The 24,137-nt window shown below is 40.4% G+C and overlaps 1 protein-coding gene across 2 annotated transcripts in view; it reads right to left on the bottom strand.

The window, feature by feature from the left end:
* Positions 1-24,137, bottom strand: part of ENPP1 (ectonucleotide pyrophosphatase/phosphodiesterase 1) — a 198,531-nt gene that overhangs the window by 24,645 nt on the left and 149,749 nt on the right. For both annotated transcript variants that reach the window (XM_069726009.1, XM_069726010.1), the window contains exons 12-19: positions 21,821-21,929; positions 21,115-21,246; positions 17,472-17,503; positions 7,636-7,763; positions 4,201-4,270; positions 3,299-3,386; positions 3,038-3,210; positions 638-683 (exon numbers count right to left, since the gene is read on the bottom strand). In XM_069726009.1, the coding sequence (XP_069582110.1) occupies positions 638-683; positions 3,038-3,210; positions 3,299-3,386; positions 4,201-4,270; positions 7,636-7,763; positions 17,472-17,503; positions 21,115-21,246; positions 21,821-21,929 (778 nt within the window). The remainder of the gene's footprint in view (positions 1-637; positions 684-3,037; positions 3,211-3,298; positions 3,387-4,200; positions 4,271-7,635; positions 7,764-17,471; positions 17,504-21,114; positions 21,247-21,820; positions 21,930-24,137) is intronic.

The following is a 24,137-nucleotide window of genomic DNA, read 5'->3' on the forward strand; positions in this document are numbered from 1 at the left end:
CATTGGCATTTAAATGGAGAGCTCAGCTCTTGAGCCTGCTCCATACAACAGCTTCTGACATGCATGTGACTGCAGACTTGTGATCCTCACAGCTCACAATGTGCACGCTGTCAGTATTCTCTGATGCCAGTGCCGGGAGTGAGTAGGTGGTAATGTGACTACAAGTATGCTATGTGCATTCTCCCAGCCACATTCTGACTAGACGTATCACTTGAATTGTGCAATACCGTACACATCTAGTTGGCATGTGACTGTGATGGGGTGTATGCAAATCGCAACCTTGTGGTCACATGACCGCCAACTCCCAACGCTGGCATCGGAGAATAATGATAGCGCACACACTGTGAGCTGTGAGGATTCACAAGAGTGCAATCACATAGAGTGCCTTGTACCTTAAGGCTGAACAACCCCTTAAACTAGATACCAAATTAATTCACCAGAAGAATGTTGGGTGCCTGATGGACAACTGGGGACCTTCAGGAGAAGAGGGAAGGGTTTTCACAGCATTTATCTTTTCAGTCAAATACATTAAGTTATTAGATATCACATCGATTCCACCCAATTTTAGGCCCCACAATCTGACTTTACAGTTTTGAATACTCTTCTAGTTTTTATAATTTTAACTTTAAATGTCTACCTTGTTGAGGTGTGAGTGTTAATTGTCTTTTGTATCCAGCTTCTGTCTGCAAGAAAATAAATTGTATTAAGGCATTTACATAAATTAACTTTGCAGTACATGTGGTAGCATTATACCATAGCATAGTGCTCAGTCTAATATTGTACATACGGTACTTCTGTAATTTTAAATAGCAGTACAGGGTGGACTGACATGCTCCATTATCTTATGTGACCTTGAAAAAGCATAAGGACATGCAAAACTGCTGTACTCGCAATGAAGAATGTTGAATGCGACTGTTTAATCTCTATTTGGATTAGAAACTGAATGCATTATCAGCAAGGACAACACTCAAATCCAATGCTGCAGAATGTATGTCGATACCCCCCTGATGATCTGAAAGATGAAACACGTCGGGAGACATCAGTTATAGAAAGGATCGGATGATGGGATAATATAGTTCATTGCCGAGTATGAGATCCTGAACACTAGGAGAAGGCACCGCGTATAGATCTGGTTCCATAGATGAGTATAAAATTTTTGGTTCTTAAGAAAATACCCATTCGAGCCACTTACTGAACATATGCCCTTGAGTGTAATCCCTGATTGGGAGGCATATATGTATTCTGGTGGAATCTTTGGGTGGGACAATATGATATGGAGAATTTCTCTCCCTATTTGATTTTGAGCTTGCTGACATATTGTATCACCATATGCTGTTAAGATAATAGAGGTCATGTCTGCTGGTTATCTTTATACTAACTAATTAGGACAATTAGCATCTCCCCTGGTTTAACCAGACGGATGGTATTGTGGCTTCTGGATATATGTGGGTTATTTAGAATGAGAGACTTTGCCATATTAAGATAAGAGGCACACTCAGCAATTTTCCAATGATCACGACCATCGATACGACCTGGCCGTGATCATTGGAAAGTCCTTGTGTGGTCGCTGGAGAGCTGTCACACAGACAGCTCTCCAGCGACCAATGATGCCGAAGTCCCCGGGTAACTCTGCTTTACGGCCGGCCGGCGCTGACACAGAATGCAGGAGGAGTGCAGGGAAGCAGACTCCGGGGACGTGACAGGCACCGGAATGTGAGTATGTGTTTTTTTTTTTTTTTACATTTACAATGGTAACAAGGGTAAACATCGGGTTACTAAGCGCGGCCCTGCGCTTAGTAACCTGATATTTACCCTGGTTACCAGTGAACACATCGACAAAATAAAGTTCTGGCCTTCTAGCTCCGACCAGCGATGTCACAGCAGGATCCAGATCACTGCTGCGTGTCAAATACAACGATATCGCTATCCAGGACGCTGCAACGTCACGGATCGCTATCGTTATCGTTGTAATGTTGTTCAGTGTAAAGGTACCTTAAGCAGTAGTAGTAGGGACCAACTTAAAACACTGAGTGGTCATTAAGAGCTGCTATACCTAATTACCTTCATTGCTGGGGGTGGTAGCACTAACTACCTCCAGGATTTGGCATATGTGGTGTTTACAGTTGTTGTATGTTTGTTTTTACTTGCACTTTTTGGTTAAAGCACTCGCACTTTATGCACTTGTTTTCACTTTAGATATTTTAAGACTTAGGATTAAAAGCTAAGTTTTATCATTAACTTTCTAACCAGCTGTGAAATAGAAAATGAATGCACTTGGACTCATGATGAGCTCTCTCACTCTTTGGCAGGATCATAAAATTTATTTTAATATAAGGACTATACAGCCATTCAGACATGGATATTAAAAGCACACTAAGTAGAAATCAATTCTCAGTATAGATGAATTTACAAAAATTAGCATTTCCCAAAATACACATTTTTTTTGTACCGGTAATTCATTCCGTGCAAATTCAGCAATATGTTGGCCAGCTGCAGACCCTCATTTTCCTGAGTAAAAAAAGGTTATCAAAAGGTTGAACAAAAATGATCAATAAATAATAATAAGATTCACCAGCCCTCTACTGTCTAGTCCTCCGTGCCTCTTCTTTTCACCTTCACCTATCACACACATCCTCTTTAGCCTGCTTTACTCTGTGTTGGGTCTTCCAGAAAAGTGGATGCCTTTAACGTTATGACACGCTTCACGCTGTTGTGGCATATATCTTTCCTCAAGGTGTTAACAAGGTCTTGGGGGATGCATATCATAGCATGACGGTACACAGTGATGTCAGAAGCTTCCTCTGAGCCATAAAGTTAGAAGAGGCACAAAGGACCGGACGATGGGATGTAGGGGTGGTGGGGTAGATGAAAAATATATTTTTTTTTAAACATACAACGATTATTATGCCATGAGGTCTGGAGAATGTTTTCACCAATTGAAATCTTGACAGATTTGCTCATCTCTAGGTCTAAGTCATTTATTTAATTATGTATGTAGTTTGTTAGTTCTCTAACAATGACAATCTGTTCTACTTACCAGGGAGTCACAAGAGCAGCCAAAACTGTTCACCTTGGCGCCATGGATAACAGAGCACTGGAAGGGTTCAGAGAGCTCTTTTGGTAAGGATGGCTCATAAACAGGCTGCTTAAGTAAATGGTTCAGACTTCCCCGGGTTCCATTATTGGGTGCAGGTTCAATTTCTAACAAATCTGCAAAAGACAACAATAGTCTATGTAAAATGTGCAATATTCAAATAAATCAAAATGTTATACAGTAGAATGAAATTATGGTACTTACCACACATCAGATTATAAATTTCTATGTTCTCAAATGGCTGCACTTCGATTCCATGCTTTAACTTAGGTCCATAACCAATGAAAAGAGCCTGCAATAAAAGGAATCAAATAAGATTATGAACTTTATGACTTTTTTCCATTTTTTCTCAGTGGTCCTTTTCTTAAAATCCATACAGCGGATCGATTTTGTTGATTTCGAGGAAACAGATGTACTTTACCCCGATTGTTAAGGGAATCAATTAATGTTACCTAAGCAACAGATTACTGTTTTTTATGCTTTATGATACTGCCAAATTGTCTATAAGCATCATAATTACCTTTACGACTTGTGCAGTAGTAAATAATTAACCAATATCAGTTATTAAGCACAGTATTCTGTGAAAAAGCAACAGCATGGACAGCACATGGTCTGGTTCAGGTTACCCAACAATGACTTTTTATCAATCATCATGAACATTATGAAAAAATTACTTTCAAAGTGGAAGGACATTATTATTCACTTTGTATGGGAATGACCTGATGTGAATAGATATTTTCTGTGCTGACTTATCTTAGGTCCTATTATAATGATGTGGCATATGAAGTCTCATGCAAATTATAATGGAAGTACATTTGGCACTTCGAGTACATTGTCACACCCCAATGCACTATGCAAGTCATTTGCATTTGACTTGATTTCTCAGCACCAACACATTGGATTACTATAAAAAAGGTTGAATTTTAGCTTTTGTTCTGCAACCTACACAACCATACCACTAGATTTAGAGGTAACATTGTCCCGAAAGGTTTCTCCTGGGTGGATGAAATGGATTGCAGAATTTGTAACATGGTTGAAAAGAAAAGTTGATAAAAATTCTGCTCAACCAATATCATGGTGAACTATGATCTTACAGATGAAATTACCTGCATGTTGGTGAAAAGGTTGTCAGAACCATGAAAGCCACCATTGCACACTTTTACGTCTTCAGGTGATCTAAAATAGACAACACATATGAGAAAGATCAATAATTTATATATTTTTTATGGAAAAACAATTCATAAACTGGGAAGCAAATCTGATTTAGTACAAATAAAAGTTACATCAATTAACAGGGCGAAACTTGTTGCCACAGGAGGCTGAATCTGCGAAGATTCTTTTTAACCACTAGAAGTATTGCAGCAGATCACATTTATCTTCTCTGATTACTAAAAACTTCATTAGAATTTTCATGACCTGAAGATTTTACATGGTCCTTTTTTTCCTAACCATTTATCAAGAGCCATAACTTTGTTATTTTTCCGTTGACTTGTAGTTTTGCGAGATGACTTGTAGTTTTGAATGACAGCATTCATTTTACCATACAATGTACATGAAAACGGGGGGAAAAAAAGTGCAGTGAAAATGAGAAAAAAATGTTGGGTTTGGTTTTCACAGGGTTCATTGTATAGTAAAAATGACCCAACAACATGATTCTCAGCATCAGTATCATTAAGATGATACCAAACATGTTAAGTTTTTTGTTTTATTTAAGGGCTATCCACGTACTAGCAAAATGTTAAAATTGGATAGTACGTGGACCGCACATGGACCAGTGTTATTTAATAGGGCAAGGGAATGGTATGGGATGAGATTAAAGGGGTATTACCAGTTCCAAGATCCTCTCCCAATATGTAGTAAGTGTAAAAATAATAATATTAGCAAATACCTCCAATTAGAAACGTAGTATGGTTTTTCTGATTCACTATGTTGCTTACCCCACGTGCAGGCCATCGCAGTAGATTAGGCATCCATGGTGAGGACCACTCATACAGTGGCAGTTAGTTGTTTTTTGTCATTCTCATGAATTTCTAAGATATTGCAATGCCCTGCACATTGGGTAAGTGACATAGCAAATCAGAGGAAATATACTGCATTTCTAATTAGAGGTATGTGCTAATGATATTATTATTATACCTACTACGTAACACTCATATAGTGACAGTTAGTTGTGAGTGGTCATAAGCATGGATATCTAAGCTACTGCAATGACACAAACATGGGGTAAGCAACATAGCGAATTAGAAAAACAACGCTATTTCTAATTAGAGTTATGTGCTAATAATATTATTATACCTACGACATAACACTCATTTAATGACACTTAGTTGGCAGTGGTCATAATTAGAGGTATTTGCCAATATCGTTATTATTACACTTACTACATAGCGGATAGGATCTTGAAGCTGGGAATAGCTCTTTAACTCCTGAGTCCATTCCACTACACCTGACAGAACATACAAGTACACCTAAGTCAGGCAGTTGTTAAATTCCAGTCCTTCCACAAATCTCAAGCCTGTTTATCATCTCTGTACATGGTTGGGACAAATCCTAGTTGCATGTATGGTGAATTACAAATGCTATGCTTCTAGCGATCAGTCATGATAAGAAATTGTCACAAGAAGGACTCTTAAGCAGTGATCGCAGCTAAGACCAGAATGTATAGGTCCATTAGGAATGTCATTTCAAAAACCTGACCTGCACATCCAAACATAGACTCAGTGTGAACAGGTGCTGAACGTAGAGTCGCCAACTCGTATATAGTTAAGTAAATAAGGCAGCACACTGCAGCGCTAAAACATGCAAACTTGAAAACACGAAATTTGAACTGCATTACTGCACTAGAAATATGAAAAATGAGAGCTTTTAGCGCATAAAAATGGCCAATTTTATGTGTACCTGGTAGCCCCTTTACGGCATCTCTCTTATACCAGGTCCTACGCTTGCCTTACCTCGCTGAGAATAAACGTCTCCATCTGAATGGGTGCATGTGAAACCTCTTCTTAGACTAAAATTCTCTCTCTCTGTGGAGGGGTATTGGACCTGCTGTAATATCAAAAATGAGAGCTACCAGGTACACATAAAATTGGCCATTTTTCATATTTCTAGTGCAGTAATGCAGTTCAAATTTCGTGTTTTCAAGTTTGCATGTTTTAGCACTGCAGTGTGCTGCCTTATTTATTTAACTATATACGAGTTGGCGACTCTAGGTTCAGCACCTGTTCACAATGAGTCTATGTTTGGATGTGCAGGTCAGGTTTTTGAAATGTATTCTCTAGCCTTCTGATCGTGCACTCCGCCTCCTAGCCACAGGTGTTTTAATTACAGCAGGTCCAATACCCCTCCACAGAGAGAGAGAATTTTAGTCTAAGAAGAGGTTTCACATGCACCCATTCAGATGGAGACATTTATTCTCAGCGAGGTAAGGCAAGCGTAGGACCTGGTATAAGAGAGATGCCGTAAAGAGGCTACCAGGTACACATAAAATTGGCCATTTTTATGCGCTAAAAGCTCTCATTTTTCATATTTCTAGTGCAGTAATGCAGTTCAAATTTCGTGTTTTCAAGTTTGCATGTTTTAGCGCTGCAGTGTGCTGCCTTATTTACTTAACATTAGGAATGTCAGTCACTCAGGCCATAGGGAAATGGTCATCAATAAGTCACTTGATTTATTAATGACTACCAGGAAATGCACCATAAGTAAATTGAAAAAAAAATACAACTGAACTACAGGTGGTAGGACATAATGAATATATCAGTCAATCATTAAAACACTTGTTTTACCAATAGCTATTCCTTGCTCGGGTTGGCTAAATGTACACATATGATAATTGCGGAGAGATAGTAGGCCTAAGCCAGACAAGTCTGACAATAGCTTAGCTTCCTTGAAACCTCACATGCCCATTGCCCAATCCTTTTCTATCATTACACAGGATAACAGTGGGATAACAGTATACAAGTTAAAAGGAGTCTGCCTGTACAGAATGCCAGTTCAGTACAGGCGCTCGGTGTATCCATGGTGTGACCAAACATTTAAGTGCACCTTCCCAGCTGCTTATTTTCCCTCTATCTCCACCCCATGTTCTTTGATTGACAAGTGTCTCTTTATAGAGCCAAAGAGGGGCAACAATAGATGGAAACAAGTAGGTGGGAAGGTGAAAATAAATGTTTAGCCACACAAAGGGTGCACCTAGTGTCTGTGCTTGGGTGGAACAGTTATTCTGTGCTGACAAATTTCCTTTAAGCCTATTTTTGCACCTGCTTTATCGTAAATTCGATATTAGAAGCTTGGCATGCATTTGGTCGTGTTTAGAGGTGCTGGTGGAATGGGGTATGTGACCCCGTTATCATAGTTTCTGCCAAAAATACAATAGCATGCTGCACTATTTTATGTTGTCAACTGCTAGACACCTTGAAACCTGAAAGACTCCGCTGAGCACCACTGTTTTCTGGAATAAGACAGGTCGACACTACCTGTAATTTTGTTCTTTTGGTCTATGTTGTACTATGTGTACTTTCTACATTTGAAAAAAAAGCACTTACTTTACAACTTGCCATTTTGGATCACTGTAAAAGTGGAGCGATTCAATTCTATCATTGTTGGCAAAATGAAAGCGTTTTGGTAAGTATTGCTTGAGAAATGGCTTGAAATGTTGATCACGTTTTCTGCACTGAAGAAAAGAAATACAGGAATGGGTGTGAAATTTCTCGAAACTTGCATGCAATAGTCCCATAATGATGACATTTTTCTGGAGCTCACATTTGTACATGTCAGCATATAGCTTTGGTTTGAAGTGCTGATAATCTAATGCCCATCGCCTCCTTGAATCTTACAAGTCTGCCTATTTGGGGCTTTTTAAGAAAATATAAATTTTTGTCTTTATCATATTTAAATGCTCCTTCGAAAATGTTGAAAAGTTTTTTTAAAAAAAGATACTATATAGATATCCATACATCTAACTATACATGCAACATACTAATTCCATAGTTACATAGACTATGGTCAGATTAAGAAGTGTTCACATAGATATTTTAAAACCAAAATTTCTTTATTATAAACGGCTAAAAATGCATACAAATACATGAATAGATTTATAGACAAGGTGCCTCAGACCAACCAAAATTACACAGGAAGTGGAAGCAGGACACGGGTATACACAGGAAATTATGTGAATATGCAAATGCATGGGGTGTTAACTTGCTGGAAAGTAATCATGAGCTATTATTAATTTAATGGCATATTGCTACTGACTGGTGGCACGCTGAACCTTCTGGCAGAACATTTTTTGGAGCGGTGCAGACCTAGGTAATATGTGTATGGCATGGGGAGGGCGGAAAGTTTTTTGCTCTATGATCGCAATATAACATAGTACGTTGTACTATGGCAATATGGTATATAGTCTGGGTGTTGTGCAAGCCCTGTCACATTGTTCAATAGAAAGACTGCATCTTTTCACTTGCATGTACCTTGGTATAACTAGTTAAATATATTTATGCATTTCCCTCCTATTGCACAGCAGGAACACTGGATTCGTTTATATATGCATTTTGACACAACAATTCTGAGAGGCGGCAATGTTTATCAGTCTTTTTATCCTATTATAAATACGGTATATTTGCATGGCTAACGGGCAGCAGCAATATGCCATTAAATGAATAATAGCTCATGATTACTTTCCAGCAAGTTAACACCCATTTGCATTTTTACATAGATAATTTCCTGTGTATACCCGTGTTCTGCTTTCACCTTCCTGTGTAATTTGGGTTGGTCTGAGGCACCTTGTCTATAAGTCTATTCATGTATTTTTATGCATTTTTAGCTGTTTATAATAAGTAAATTTTGGTTTTAAATATCTATGTGAACACTTCTTAATCGTACCATAGTCTATATAACTATGGGATTAGTGGGTTGAATTATCATGTGAAGTGTTGCCCATTCCCTGTCTAGGAAAAATGGGCTGGGGTAGAATGTTACCATCTATCTTTACATGTATATGTATGCACACTTGTTTTACAAGTCCAATTTGACACTCATACAAGCCACAACAATATAGTGGCCTGTCCCTAGCACTTCTTGTTAAATCCTTTTTAGGCCTCATTCACACTTCCCTGTTTAAACACATAATTGCACCGGTGTCAGTGCTTTGGTCAGTATGACATCAGTATTTTTTCACAGATGGATAAATAAAATACAAAGCTTCTTGTATATTTTGCAATGTGAAATATGGATAACACTCAAATGTCAGCCGTAAGCTCTACATCTTTTTCATGGACCAATAGACTTATATTGGCCCTTGCCAAGAAAAAGAAAACAAACATATCTCCATGTGTCGTGCACAGACAAACATATAAAAAACAAGGACATGTAAATAAAACCATAGACTATAATGGGTATGTGTTGTATCTGCTAAAAGAATGAGGCAACTGTCAGCTGAGATAAGCATGACGATTTTGTGGTGTGCAAGACCTGAGAACTAGACTGGGTTGTTGAGTAGATGATGTCATTAGAGGAGGATGGGGCTGAAGAGTGGAAGCAAGATTCAGGCAAAATATCTTTCATGTCTGCTTTTTCTATGGTCAGTTCAGGTGCAGGCAATGTCGCAACTGCAGTTTCTGGAGGAGTCTCATCAGCCTGTACCTCTGAACGTGGTAGCAGCAACCTCTACAATTATCCCTGAGATGCCCAGAATAATAATAATAATAATAATAATAATTTTTATTTATATAGCGCCAACATATTCCGCAGCACTTTACAATTAAGCGGGGACATGTACAGACAATAAATTCAGTACAAGTTAAGACAATTTAAACAGTGACATTAGGGGTGAGGTCCCTGCTCGCAAGCTTACAATCTACAAGGAAATGGGGGGACACAATAGGTGAAAAGTGCTTGTTATTTCAGGTCTGGCAATTATAATAAATAGGGATTTTCATATAAAGCTGCATGAACCAGTCATCAGCCCATGTGTTTAAGTGCAATAGTCAAGTATCAAGTGCAGTTATCATGTGCGTGGAGGATGTGGAGACAGATGAATAGTAGGGTGGAGATTCAGAGTAATATTTGGAAGGAGAGAACAGGACAAAGTTAGTTTACTGAGTAGTTGATGTGGTAGGCTTGTTTGAAGAGATGGGTTTTTAAAGCGCGCTTGAATAGGTCGGGGCTAGGTATCAGTCTGATCGTCTGGGGAAGTGCATTCCAGAGAGCTGGCGCAGCACAAGAGAAGTCTTGGAGACGGAGGTGCGAGGTTCGGATTACGGGGGATGTTAGTCTTAGGTCATTTGTAGAACGGAGGGCACGTGTAGGGCGATAGACAGAGATGAGAGAGGAGATATAAGGCGGTGCAGAACTGCGGAGAGCTTTGTGGGTGAGAGAGATGAGTTTATACTGGACCCTGTAGCGAATGGGTAGCCAGTGTAATGACTGGCACAAGATGGAGGCATCGGTGAAGCGGTTGGACAGAAATATGACCCTGGCTGCTGCATTCAAGATGGATTGGAGAGGAGAAAGTTTGGAAAGAGGGAGACCGATTAGAAGAGAGTTGCAGTAGTCCAGCTGAGAATGAATAAGAGCAACAGTAAGAGTCTTAGCAGTTTCAAAGGTGAGAAAATGTTGTATTCTGGAGATGTTTTTAAGATGCAGGTGACAGGAGCGAGTGAGTGATCGGATATAGGGAGTAAAGGAAAGTTCAGTGTCGAATATGACCCCAAGACAGCGGGCATGCTGTTTGGGAGTTAAGGTTGAACCCTTCAGGGTAATTTCGATGTTGGGTAGAGTGAGTTTAGTAGAAGGGAGAAACACAAGTAGTTCAGTTTTGGAGAGATTTAGTTTCAGATAGAGGGAGGACATGATGTTAGAGACAGCAGACAGACAAACCTTGGTATTTTGAATTAGGGTAGGGATGATGTCGGGGGAAGAAGTGTATAATTGGGTGTTGTCAGCATAGAGATGGTACTGGAACCCAAATCTGCTGATTGTTTGTCCAATAGGGGCAGTGTATAGAGAGAAGAGGAGGGGGCCCAGGACTGAGCACTGCGGAACCCCGATAGTAAGGGGACGAGGAGAGGAAGAGGAGCCGGCAAAAGATACAGTGAAGGAGCGGTCAGAGAGTTAGGAGGAGAACCAGGAGAGGGCTGTGTCCTTGAGGCCTATGGAGCGGAGCATGGTGAGAAGGAGCTGGTGATCCACAGTATCAAATGCGGCAGATAGATCCAGGAGAATCAGCAGAGAGCAATGACCTTTGGATTTAGCTGTTATTAGGTCATTAGAGACTTTAGTGAGGGCAGTTTCAGTGGAGTGTAAAGAGCGGAAACCAGATTGTAAGGGGTCAAGAAGCGAGTTATCCGAGAGATAGCGGATTAGACGGGAGTGGACCAAGCGTTCCAGGAGTTTAGAGATTAACTTATATGAGCGCATATTTAATGCAGCAGTTCTTTTCCACACTGCCAGCCAAATAATATTTTGTAACGTGCAGTTTCTGTTGGAGGAAAAGAAGCTATGGAAATCCATGTTCGAATAGAACAATAGCTTAGGTTTGTCTCAGTACAGGAATTTATATCACCTGCTCAAGTAAAAAAAGTAAGCAGGCTAGCAATATGATGAAGGATTCAATTGTGTTCATACCTTCAAGTCTTGCTCAAGTTTCTGGTAGCCAGGCTGCATCATCAAGTAGCACCTGGTCCGTATAGTCATTATCCAGAACTAGTGTTTTTTTAAAACTCGGATTATTCCCCCTCTCCCTTTGGACTGTCAGATATCCATCCCTTTATTTTTTGGTGAGGGAAGAAGCATACATTCCCAGTCATCTGATAGTGTGCGAACTCAATTCCCACCTGATCAAGTTGCTGGAGGTGCATTAGCTTATGTACTACTTAGTGGACTCAATTTCCATTTGATAAATGATATCATATGCTCAACTTCGATCTAAGATACTTATTCGCCATTATTTCTTAGAGAAAAGGATACCAACTCAGCAGGAGAGATGTGGGCATGGGCAACCCTCTTGATATTGAGTTCAAAAGTGTACTACACAAAAGGCATCTGGAGCAGCAACTAAGGACAGGGACAGTATATGCCTTTCATGCCCAACTATATAAATATTTTGAGTAACATCTATATACCACCTCAAATAGGACAGTTGATGAAGCCTCCATAGTTGGACGCTAAGTCTGGTTTCATTGCTATAGTTATCCACTTCCTCCTACATGTATTGCATCCATTCTCTGTTCTCAGTCTTTTTGTAAGATTAAAGTTAACCTGTCAGCAGGATTTTGCCAAGTAGCCTACAGACACTGTCAGGTTGGCAGTGTTAAACTGATTAAAATGATACCTGTTTTGAAGAAATCTATTTTGTGGTGCTTGTAAAATCAGTGTTAGAAGTTTGCAGCTAAAGATATGCTCATGCTCCTGGGCAGGACTATAGGCAGAGTCTTATCTTCCTGCTTTAAGCCAGAGAAACCAAGGAAAGACCTGCGCACATGCCCATCCTGAAGCACAAACAGTCTGTCATTATGATGAGGAACGTGTTTGTGCTTCGGGGCGGGCCTGTGGGCAGGTCGTTCTTTAGTTTCTCTGTCTTAGAGCAGGATAGAGCAGAAATATAAGACTCTGCAGACAGTCCCACCCTGGATCACAAGCATATCATTAACTGCAAACATCTAACACTGATTACATAAGAACCACAAGACTAATTTCTTCACCCCAGATATCATTTCAATCAGTTTAACACTGCCAACCTGACAGTTTCTCTAGGTTACTTAGAAAAATCCTGCTGTCAGGTTCACTTTAAGCACTAACAAGGTGTTTTACAGGCAAGCAATACAGTAGACAAGTTGCTACTTTGCATCACGCTGAAAATCATGCTGGTTGGCTCCCAGTGAACTGGTATTTGGTATTTTCGCAAGCAAATCCCTGGCCTCCTCACCTGTTACCCATGTCCAGCAACTAGCGTACCCCCACAGAAACCTCGCACTCCTAGACGCCCACACACTCTCTGACTCTGTTCTACCACTGGCATCCATATCCTCATTTCACGACATAGACATTGCCACTGCTTTCTACAATGCCAGTCTCGCATTAGCTGTTAACGAGGTTGCCCCTCTCGTTCATGGCAGAGTGCGACATACAGTACAGACCAAAAGTTTGGACACAGCTTCTCATTTAAAGATTTTCTGTATTTTCATGACTATGAAAAATGGTAAATTCACACTGAAGGCATCAAAACTATGAATTAACACATGTGGAATTATATACTTAACAAAAAAGTGTGAAACAACTGAAATTATGTCTTATATTCTAGGTTCTTCAAAGTAACCACCTTTTACTTTGATGACTGCTTTGCACACTCTTGGCGTTCTATTGATGAGCTGCAAGAGGTAGTCATTGGAAATGGTCTTCCAACAATCTTAAAGGAGTTCCCAGAGATGCTTAGCACTTGCTGGCCATTTTGCCTTCACTCTGTAGTCCAGCTCACCCCAAACCATCTCGATTGGGTTCAGGTCTGGTGATTGTGGAGGCCAGGTCATCTGGCGTAGCACCCCATCACTCTTCTTCTCGGTCAAATAGCCCTTACACAGCCTGGAGGTGTGTTTGGGGTCATTGTCCTGTTGAAAAATAAATGATGGTTCAACTAAACGCAAACCGGATGGAATAGCATGCCGCTGCAAGATTCTGTGGTAGCCATACTGGTTCAGTATGCCTTCAATTTTGAACAAATTCCCAACAGTGTCACTAGCAAAGCACCCCCACTCCATCACACCTCCTCCTCCATGCTTCACGGTGGGAACCAGGCACGTAGAGTCCATCAGTTCACCTTTTCTGCGTCTCACAAAGACACGGTAGTTGGAACCAAAGATCTCAAATTTGGACTCATCAGACCAAAGCACAGATTTCCACTGGTCTAATGTCCATTCCGTGTGTTCTTTAGCCCAAACAAGTCTCTTCTGCTTGTTGCCTGCCCTTAGCAGTGGTTTCCTAACAGCTATTTTACCATGAAGGCCTGCTGCAAAAAGTCTCCTCTTAACAGTTGTTGTAGAGATGTGTCTGCTGCTAGAACTCTGTGTGGCATTGACCTGGTCTCTAATCTGAGCTGCTGTTAACCTGTGATTTCTGAGGATGGTGAATCAGATAAACTTATCCTCAGAAGCAGAGGTGAATCTTGGTCTTCCTTTCCTGGGGCGGTCTTCACGTGAGTCAGTTTCTTCATAGCGCTTGATGGTTTTTGCCACTGCACCTGCGGACACTTTCAAAGTTTTCCCACTTTTTTGGACTGACTGACCTTCATTTCTTAAAATAAGGATGGCCACTCATTTTTCTTTACTTAGCTGCTTTTTTCTTGCCATAAAACAAATTCTAACAGTCTATTCAGTAGGACTATCAGCTGTGTATCCACCAGACTTCTGCACAACACAACTGATGGTCCCAACCCCATTTATAAGGCAAGAAATCCCACTTATTAAACTTGACAGGGCACACTTGTGAAGTGAAAACCATTTCCGGTGTCTACCTCTTGAAGCTCATCAAGAGAATGCCAAGAGTGTACAAAGCAGTCATCAAAGCAAAAGGTGGCTACTTTGAAGAACCTAGAATATAAGACATATTTTCAGTTGTTTCACACTTTTTTGTTAAGTATACAATTCCACATGTGTTAATTCATAGTTTTGATGCCTTCAGTGTGAATGTACAATTTTCATAGTCATGAAAATACAGAAAAATCTTTAAATGAGAAGGTGTGTCCAAACTTTTGGTCTGTACTGTATTAATAGACAATCCTGGTACAATAACATCACAAAAAGCTCCGGCAAGTGTGCAGGGTTGCGGAGCAGTGTTGGAAGAAAACACATTTGCAAGATGATTTCACTGCACTCAAGCAAGCAATGCTCGCTTTAAAATCTGCTATCACCTCTGCTAAACAGGCCTACTTCACAATCCTCGTATCTTTCCTATCCAACCCCAAACAGTTATTTAACACTTTTAACTCCCTCCTCCACCACCACTTCCCCCCAACCACCCTCATCTCTGCTGAGGACTTTGCCACACACTTCAGAAATAAGAGACCAAACAGGGCAAGTCTTTTTTGTTCAACCACCACAACCCCTTTGTATACCAGACCAATTGCCAGGCCAAGGAGAGCTTAATTGTTTCCTCTCCAAATCACACCTCACCACTTGTGCACTCGACCCCATCCCATCCCACCTCCTCCCAAGCTCACCACCACACTTATCCCATCCCTAACCCATCTCTTCAACCTATCACTAACTTCTGGTATCTTCCTTTCTGCTTTCAAACATGCCACAATCATGCCTATCCTTAAAAAGCCATCCCTCGACCCAGCTGCTATGTCCAGCTATTGCTCTATATCGCTGCTCCCTTTCGTTTCCAAACTCCTGGAGCAGCATGTCCATGCTGAACTTTTCTGCCACCTCTTATCTAACTTGCCCTTTGACAATCTACAATCTTGTTTCCGTCCCCATCATTCCACTGAGACTACCCTGACCAAAATTACTAATGACCTACTTGCAGCCAAAGCTAACAGACCATTCCCTATACTCCTCCCTCTAGACCTGTCCTCTGCTTTTAACACAGTTGACCACTTCCTCTTACTACAGATCCTCTCTTTTCTTTTGGCATAAAAGATGTCGCCCTATCCTGGATCTCCTTATACCTTTCCAACCACACATTCAGATTCTCCAACTCCCACACTACCTCCTCATCCCACCCCCTCTCTGTTGGAGTCCCCAAGGCTCTGTCCTAGGACCCCTACTCTTCTCAATCTATACCCTTGGTCTGAGACGACTCATAAAATCCCATGGCTTCTAGTACCATCTTTATGCTGATGTCACTCAGATCTACCTTTCTGGACCAGATGTCACCTCTCTGCTGTCCAGAATCCTGGAGTGTCTATCAGTCATATCCTCTTGTTTTTTCTAACGCTTCTTCATTCTCAATGTGGACAAATCTGAACTCATCATCTTTCCTCCATCTCACAGATCTTCCTTACCTGATCTATCACAATAAATTACATCATGCTTTCCCCCGTACCTGAAGTCCGGTGCCTCGGAGTAACCATTCACTCTGCCCTGTCCTTCAAATAGCACATCCAAACTCTTTCGATCCTTCTGTCGCCTCCAGCTCAAAAACATTTCCAGAATCTGTCCTTTCCTCAACCCTCAATCTACTAAAATGCTTGTGCATGCCCTCATCATCCACCTCGACTACTGCAACATCCTTTTCTGTGGCCTCCTTGCTAACACTCTCGCACCTCTCCAGTCCATCCTTAGCTCTGCCAACCAATTAATCAATCTCTATCCTCACTACTCCTTTGCTTCCCCCTCTGCAAATCTCTCCACTGGCTCCCATTCCCTCAGTGTATCCAGTTCAAATTACTAATACTGACCTACAAAGCAATCCATAATCTGTCTCCTCTTTATATATCTGAACTAATCTTCCAAGACATCCTTCTCTCCTCCAAATGTATTCATGTATTCATTCCTCACTCTATCGTTTCAAAGACTTCTTCCAAATAACCCACATCCTCTGGAACTCTGTGCCCCAACACCCCAACAATCAATCGGCTCGTTTGGACGGAACTTAAAAACCCACTTCTTCAAGAAATCTTACACCCTGCAATGACCCCGCTGCCTTCTCACCTCTACCAGAGCTAGCACCTCACCAACACTGGAGCTGCTGCAAACCCCCAACCTATTGTCTCCTTCCCCACCATCCTGTAGAATGTAAGCCCTCAAGGGCAAGGTCCTCATCCTTCATATCAGTCTGTCTTTGTTAGTTTGTTTACTATAAGTGATATCTGTAATTTGTATGTAACCCCTTCTGATGTACAGCACTATGAAATAAATGGTGATATATAAATAAATAATAATAATATTTTCATGCCTAATCTAATAGTATGCACGTCACTAACAGACTGTAAGCCAGACACTTTGCACTACCTTTGTGTGACTGGCAACCTATACAAGCCATATTCGTGTGCACTGCTAATACAAGGCGACCACCATGAATTAATAGGTTTTTCAGAGGTTGTTTCATCAGCATTTTCCACCTGTGTTGCCTCCACATTTATCATGGGGTCTGCTACTGTACATCCTGTAGTGCATTAGTTTTGTGACCTATGTGGGTAAATATGACTGCCTTTTTTGTGCAATGCTTTGTCGCTTATGTATTGTGATAAACAATGGTTGATGCTTTTAAGAATGGAAATAAAAGATTGCAATTTAAGATAAGAAAATACAGCAAAACTGTTCATACGCTTTGAGTTTTGTATTGTATTATAGAAAAGGTTATAAATATGAGAATTTTGTTGTAATTTCGACAATTTGCATAATTTATATACTGTGTAAGGTAAATTAGTTGGATTTGTACTTACTGATAGGTTTTTGGCAAGGTCTTCATAATCAACTAAAAAAGACATTCTTGAAGATTAGATACCTAAAGTTGAAAATATTTTTAAAAGTCAAATAAAATAGTTTACAATAAACTGACTATGATCTGGATACTAATCTTTTCTTTAATAAAGAAAAATGTCCTCCATTTCTAAAAGCGTGTTTTATTTTACGTTTCTGGTATTGTGTGTGTATATATATATAAACAGATTTTTCCATAGAGTAGTTCATCTTGCCAGATTGTCATTTACTGTATAAAACCATGTGTGTTTATGTGTCAATGCCTAACTAACACCCTGAAGGCTTAACTGAGCTAAAATGTAAGGATATGTGCCCACGTTCAGGAATGTATGCAGAATTTTCCTGAACAAATCCGGACTTCTTTCGCAGGAAATCCGCTCTTGTTTTTTTCACGTTTTTTGAGCAGATTTTTCACGTTTTTTTCCGGAGGTTCTCAATGCAATAATATAGTTGCAAATCTGCAGATTTTCCGCAAAATTAATGAACATGCTGTGTTTTTTTTCCCGCTATGCGTTTTTTTGTGTGAAAAAAGTGCATCACGGGCACAAAAATTGTGGAATGCATTAAAATGATGGGATGCTTAATGTAAGCATTTTTTAAGCGTTTTTGCAGCGGAAAACCGCCTAAAAAACGCAAGCAAAATGCAAAAAATCCTGAACGTGTGCATATAGGCTAACAGTGCAAAGGGATAAAGTAGATTGTCAATTCATGGTCATCCCCTTTCTAACAACATCATTTCTTTTTTATTTTCTTATCAACAATCCTAAGACTACTGATCCTTCAGCTACTTTTTAACACATGAAAGTTCAAGGCTACTTAAAGGAAAAAGGAAGAGAATTGAGAAATGTAAAGAATAAATAATAACCAACACATTAGTACAATGTTAGACATGGGTTGCATTTTTCCTACATAGATTATACAGTTGTGCTCAAAAGTTTACATACCCTGGCAGAATTTATGATTTCTTGGCCTTTTTTCAGAGAATATGAATGATAACACCAAAACTTTTTCTTCACTCATGGTTAGTGGTTCGGTGAAGCCATTTATTGCCAAACTACTGTGTTTCCTCTTTTAAATCATAATGACAACTGAAAACATCCAAATGACCCTTATCAAAAGTTTATATACCTCATTTCTTAATACTGTGTATTGCCCCTTCTAACATCATTGTCAGCTTGAAGTTTTTTGTGGTAGTTGTGGATGAGGTTCTTTATTTTCTCAGAGGGTAAAGCTGTCCCAGTCTTCTTGGCAAAAACCTCCAGTTCCTGTAAATTCCTGGGCTGTCTAGCATGAACTGCGCGCTTGAGATGTCCCCAGAGTGGCTCAATGATATTGAGGTCAGGAGACTGAGATGGCCACTCAAGAACCTTCACTTTGTTCTGCTGTAGCCAATGACAGGTCGACTTGGCCTTACAACAGTATGTTTTGGATCGTTGTCATGTTGGAATGTCTAAGTACATCCCATAAGCAGCTTCCGGACTGATGAGGGCAAATTTGCCTCCAGTATTTGCTGATAATGTGCTGCATTCATCTTGACTTCAACTTTAACCACGTTTCCTGTGCTTTTGTAGAAAACACATCCCCAAAACATCAGCGATCCACCTTCATGCTTCACAGTAGGAATGGTGTTCATTTCACCATAGGCCTTGTTGAATGTAATGTTTATGATTGTGGACATAAAATTCAATTTTGGTCTCATCACTCCAAATTACCTTGCTCCAGAACTTTTGAGGCTTGTCTCTGTGCTGTTTTGCGTATTGTAGGTGTGATGCTTTGTGGCATTTGCGCAGTAATGGCTTTCTTTTTTGCGATTTGAACATGCAGCTCATTTTTCTTCAAGTGCCTCCTTATTGTGCATCTTGAAATAGCCACACCACTAGGTTTCAGAGAGTCCTATATTTCAGCTGATGCTATTTGTGGGTTTGTCTTTGCATCCCAAACAATTTTCCTGGCAGTAGTGGATGACATTTTTGTTGGTCTACCTGACCATTTTTTTGTTTTTACAGAGCCCCTTATTTTCCATTTGTTAATCGCAGTTTGAATGCTGCTGACTGGCATTATCAATTTCTTGGATATCTTTTTGCATCCCTTTCCTGTTTTATACAGTACAACTACCTTTTCCCATAGATCTGTTGACATTTCTTTTGCTTTATCCAAGACTTACCATCCAGAAACGTCTGTGGCTGGATGAAAGATGCAAGGGTCTGTCTGGATCCCAGAAACTCACACAGCTTTTATGCACACACTGATTACAAGCAAACAGGTCCGAGGTGAGGATGTTACCTTTGGTAGCCATTCAAATCCACTTCTGTCAACTTCTGTACATGTTATCAGGCCAAAATCACCAGGGTATGTAAACTTTTGATCAGGGCCATTTGAATGTTTTGGGTTGTCATTATGATTTAAAAAGAGAAAACACAGTAGTTTGACAATAAATGGCTTCACCCAGCTACTAACCATGAGTGTAGAAAAAGTTTTGGTGTTATCATTCATATTCTCTTAAAAAAGGCCAAGAAAGTAAAAATTCTGTTCTATGTAACTTTTGAGCACAACTGTATGTTGGCCAGCTAGATGTCACAAGTGTCCATTAATGCTAGTTGTCAAAGGGGGAAAAATGTGGAGTATCTTGAATTTTATCATGGTTGAAGTTTTCTTCTCATGAGACATAAGACGCTATCAGCCACACTTGATTTTCCCTGCATCCCAGATGTCAGGTTAAGGCTACGGTTGCACAATTGTATTTTCTCACTTCCGAGAAAATTAGTCTGATTATGCTCGTCACACTCTTTTTCCAAGGAGTCATTGATTTTCGTGGTCGAATGTGATCTGAGTAGTGGATGCAAATTGTACATGCTGCAATTTTTTTCCTTGGACAAACTCCATACATGGATTTATGGAATAACATTGGATATCTACACAAGCCCTAAGAGTCAGTCATCTTGAATGTCAACATACTTTTCTTCTCATCTATTCTATCAACTTTTCTTTTCATGAGAGACAAGCTTCCACCAAGGGTATCTTCTCAATGAAAACACATGCATACTCAGCATAACGTGCATGTAAGGCCATGTCCCCATGGTCAGTAATTGGCAGCGCTTTGGGCGCAGCACATGTCCACTCCATCCAAAGCACTGCCAGCTTCTGAATGTAGTTGATTCCGCATGTGTTCATTGAACCGTGTGGAATCACAGCACCAAATACATTGGAATGGTGATATTTATCTTGCGGAAACTGAGCATCTCCACAAGATAAATAGACATGCTGCAGTCTGGAAAGATGTGCTGCATGTCTGTCTGCGCATGGAAGCCGGAGGTGTCCCAGCATGCATAGTGGAGATGGGATTTCTACATCCGCAGCAGCCAACCCGCAACGTTTATTGACGGTGAGAACATACCCCAAATGTTCGGGTTCAGGAGGAAGGGTTGTTGGTCAAATCAAAGTTTGATTACTGACAATTATCCAAGATATATGACCATCATTATGGCACAATTATTTATAACCTGGCAGATGACAATATCCAAAGAACTATTAAATCTGAAGAGGCAAAAAATATGTCATGCCTGATGCGTAAAAAATAAGATCATATATTAGAAATAGATAACATACAAGAGAAATACTCATCTGGTAAATGCACAGGTCTCAGACGGGCTGCTGGTCCATATACCACAATGTAGTCATCAGAGGAGTTTACATAAGATTTTAGATATTCAATATTCCCACAACGCGATTCCTCCATGCCTGACAAACAGCAAATATTATGGTATTTATTCAACTCATTAGGTTGAAATTTGAGATTCTAATCAGTTTCTTAGCTCCTATTAAACCATATACTGTATACTCCTCTAAAAATTGGGACATGTCATCAAAACATCATCATAAACAATCTATACAGATATTTGACAGTAGGCAATTCTCTGGTTTCACTTGTAAAACCTGCAGAATTATGAATGCTGCTCAGGGGGATAAGCTGTAGCTTCATGTATAAGCAGTACCAGATAACTAAAAAGCATTGAAAGTTATTTCTACATTCATACAATAACTGGCCAGCAAAACATTTATGTAGAAACTGAAGCACTATGACATTTTTATACTGCAGAATTTTTTTTATCACTGCATAATGATTTAATAATTAATGTTTAATAATTCTGACAGGAAGGTGTGCAGCAGTGCATATTACAAAATTACTCTGGGTAATTGTCTCCACAATGGAAATGAAGCCTTCAACACCGGAGAAGTGTAGAATGAGTTGTTCTGTCAAAACATATGCATTTTGGGGACAGAAGAAGTATTAAAATCTTGAAAAATTGCTTACCATGGTCAGACAAAAGCAAAAGATTAACACACTTGTCTAAATTCATCTGCTTCAATCCATCCATCAACATTCCTACAATTCGGTCTACGTTCATGAGGGCTTTTATCACCTGCATTCAAAGTACAATGAAGGATAATTGGTTAGCATTATGGGCGGTATGCATAACATTTTACGAAAAAAGACAAAATCTGACATTACTTTAGAAATACACACAAGATATGATATAAAGTTGAAGCATATAGTGACATGTAAAAGTTTGGGCACCCCTGGCCAAAATTACAGTTATTGTGAACAGTTAAGCAAGTTGAAGATGAAATGATCTCTAAAAGGCAGAAAATGCAAAGATGTCACGTTTCTTTTGTACTTTCAGCAAAAAAAAATATACTGTATATAATTTTCATATTTTACATTTTACAAATTACAAAAAGGAACATAGGATATGTGTCTCCTTGTAGAGAGTGACATACCAGCCCTGGCATGCTAATGTAAGGAGGCTTATTCACCGTGCAATTCTCCTCTTGGAAATTAAATATGCAAATTGCTTAGCAGGAGCAACATGGATACATGGAACTACAGAGCTGAGCTGTCTTGATCCGAATTCAAGCTTTGATGTGAGGTAAAACACTTGCTACAGAGCCCTGCACAATATTTTTCTGTCTCCCTTTCCCTGTTCTCTTCCCTTCCCCTCCCCTCTTCTGTGGTTCATATCCTTTAAACAAGACAGACTTGGGGAAGGAAATTGATGTCTCTGATTAGATACTTTGTATACATCAAGAGCAGAGGTGTCAAACTGCATTCCTTGAGGGCCTCAGACCATGCGTGTTTTCAGGATTTCCTTAGCTTTGCACAAGGTGCTGGAATCATTCTGTGCAGGTGATTAAATTATCACCTGTGCAATACAAGGAAATCCTGAAAACATGACCTGTTTGCGGCCCTCGAGGAATGCAGTTTGACACCAATGATCAAGAGTACAGGCGATAAGAAATTTTTGTAAAGTACAGTTCTGTTTTAAGAATTAAAGGGAATCTGTCAGGTGATTTCTGTGTAGTATATTAATAGTATCCTGAAATAGCGCTTGAGCCTTTAGGATATGTAACTTATTTCTCTACCAGTTGTTGTAAGCTTCAGACAAATTTATGGTCTCACACCGACAAGTCAACCATATGTAAATGGCAAATGAATATTCACACCTTTCGCCCACCCACCCCTCAGCACTGGTGTCACTGATTCTGTCAGACTGATGTATGACCGAGGATCGCATCGCAATCCTCGGACTGACAGTCTGCTCTCCAGACCTGAGAGACAGCTGCATAGAAATGCATGCTGTCATGGTCCTGTCAGGAGAGCAGACAGACAGCCTGATGATGCTATCCTTAGGCGAGTAACTCAGCAGTCTGACTGCACCAAATCAGTGACACCGGCCAGGAGGAATGAGCCAGATTGTTGGAGGGGCAAGTTGAGGGTATGTAAATGTCAAATGAATATTCACCCCTTCCCCACCCATAATCCTGCCCACTCCTCTGCACCAGTGTCGCTGATTGGGTGCAGTCAGATTGCCATATTACTCGTCAGAGAATCGCATCGCAATCCTCGGGCTGGCCGTCTGCTCTCCTGACCTAAATGTGACAGAATTATATTTCTACAGGGTGGCGCCAGCATGGGTTCAGTCACCGCTCTGAGTATAGGGAGTTCTAAATGACAGCAGCTCAACGTTAGACCCGGCAGTCAGTCAGTGCCAGGGGGCAGTTATAGCTGCTGCTCTCTATACACAGAGCGGTGACAGAACCTGCGCCAGGTCTATGACTTAAGCAATAACGCTACCGGGAGGAATAAAGATCAAGGCCCCCGAGGGGTGTAAGTGCCGACACCAGGTAGGTTCAGAACGCTATGAACCTGCAAATTAACCCCATATCTGCAGGTTAATAGCGTTTTTTTTCACGTGACCGATTCCCTTTAACATGGGAGGTAAACCTCGCAGAAACCAAATAAATACCGGCTTAAGGTACTGTCACACTAGACGATATCGCTAGCGATCCGTGACGTTGCAGCGTCCTCGCTAGCGATATCGTCCAGTGTGACAGGCAGCAGCGATCAGGCCCCTGCTGGGAGATCGCTGGTCGGGGAAGAAAGTCCAGAACTTTATTTCGTCGCTGGACTCCCCGTAGACATCGCTGAATCGGCGTGTGTGACACCGATTCAGCGATGTCTTCGCTGGTAACCAGGGTAAACATCGGGTAACTAAGCGCAGGGCCGCGCTTAGTAACCCGATGTTTACCCTGGTTACCATCCTAAAAGTAAAAAAACAAACACTACATAC

Source organism: Ranitomeya imitator, chromosome 5 (genome assembly GCF_032444005.1).
Source record: "Ranitomeya imitator isolate aRanImi1 chromosome 5, aRanImi1.pri, whole genome shotgun sequence".
Classification (NCBI taxonomy): domain Eukaryota; kingdom Metazoa; phylum Chordata; class Amphibia; order Anura; family Dendrobatidae; genus Ranitomeya; species Ranitomeya imitator.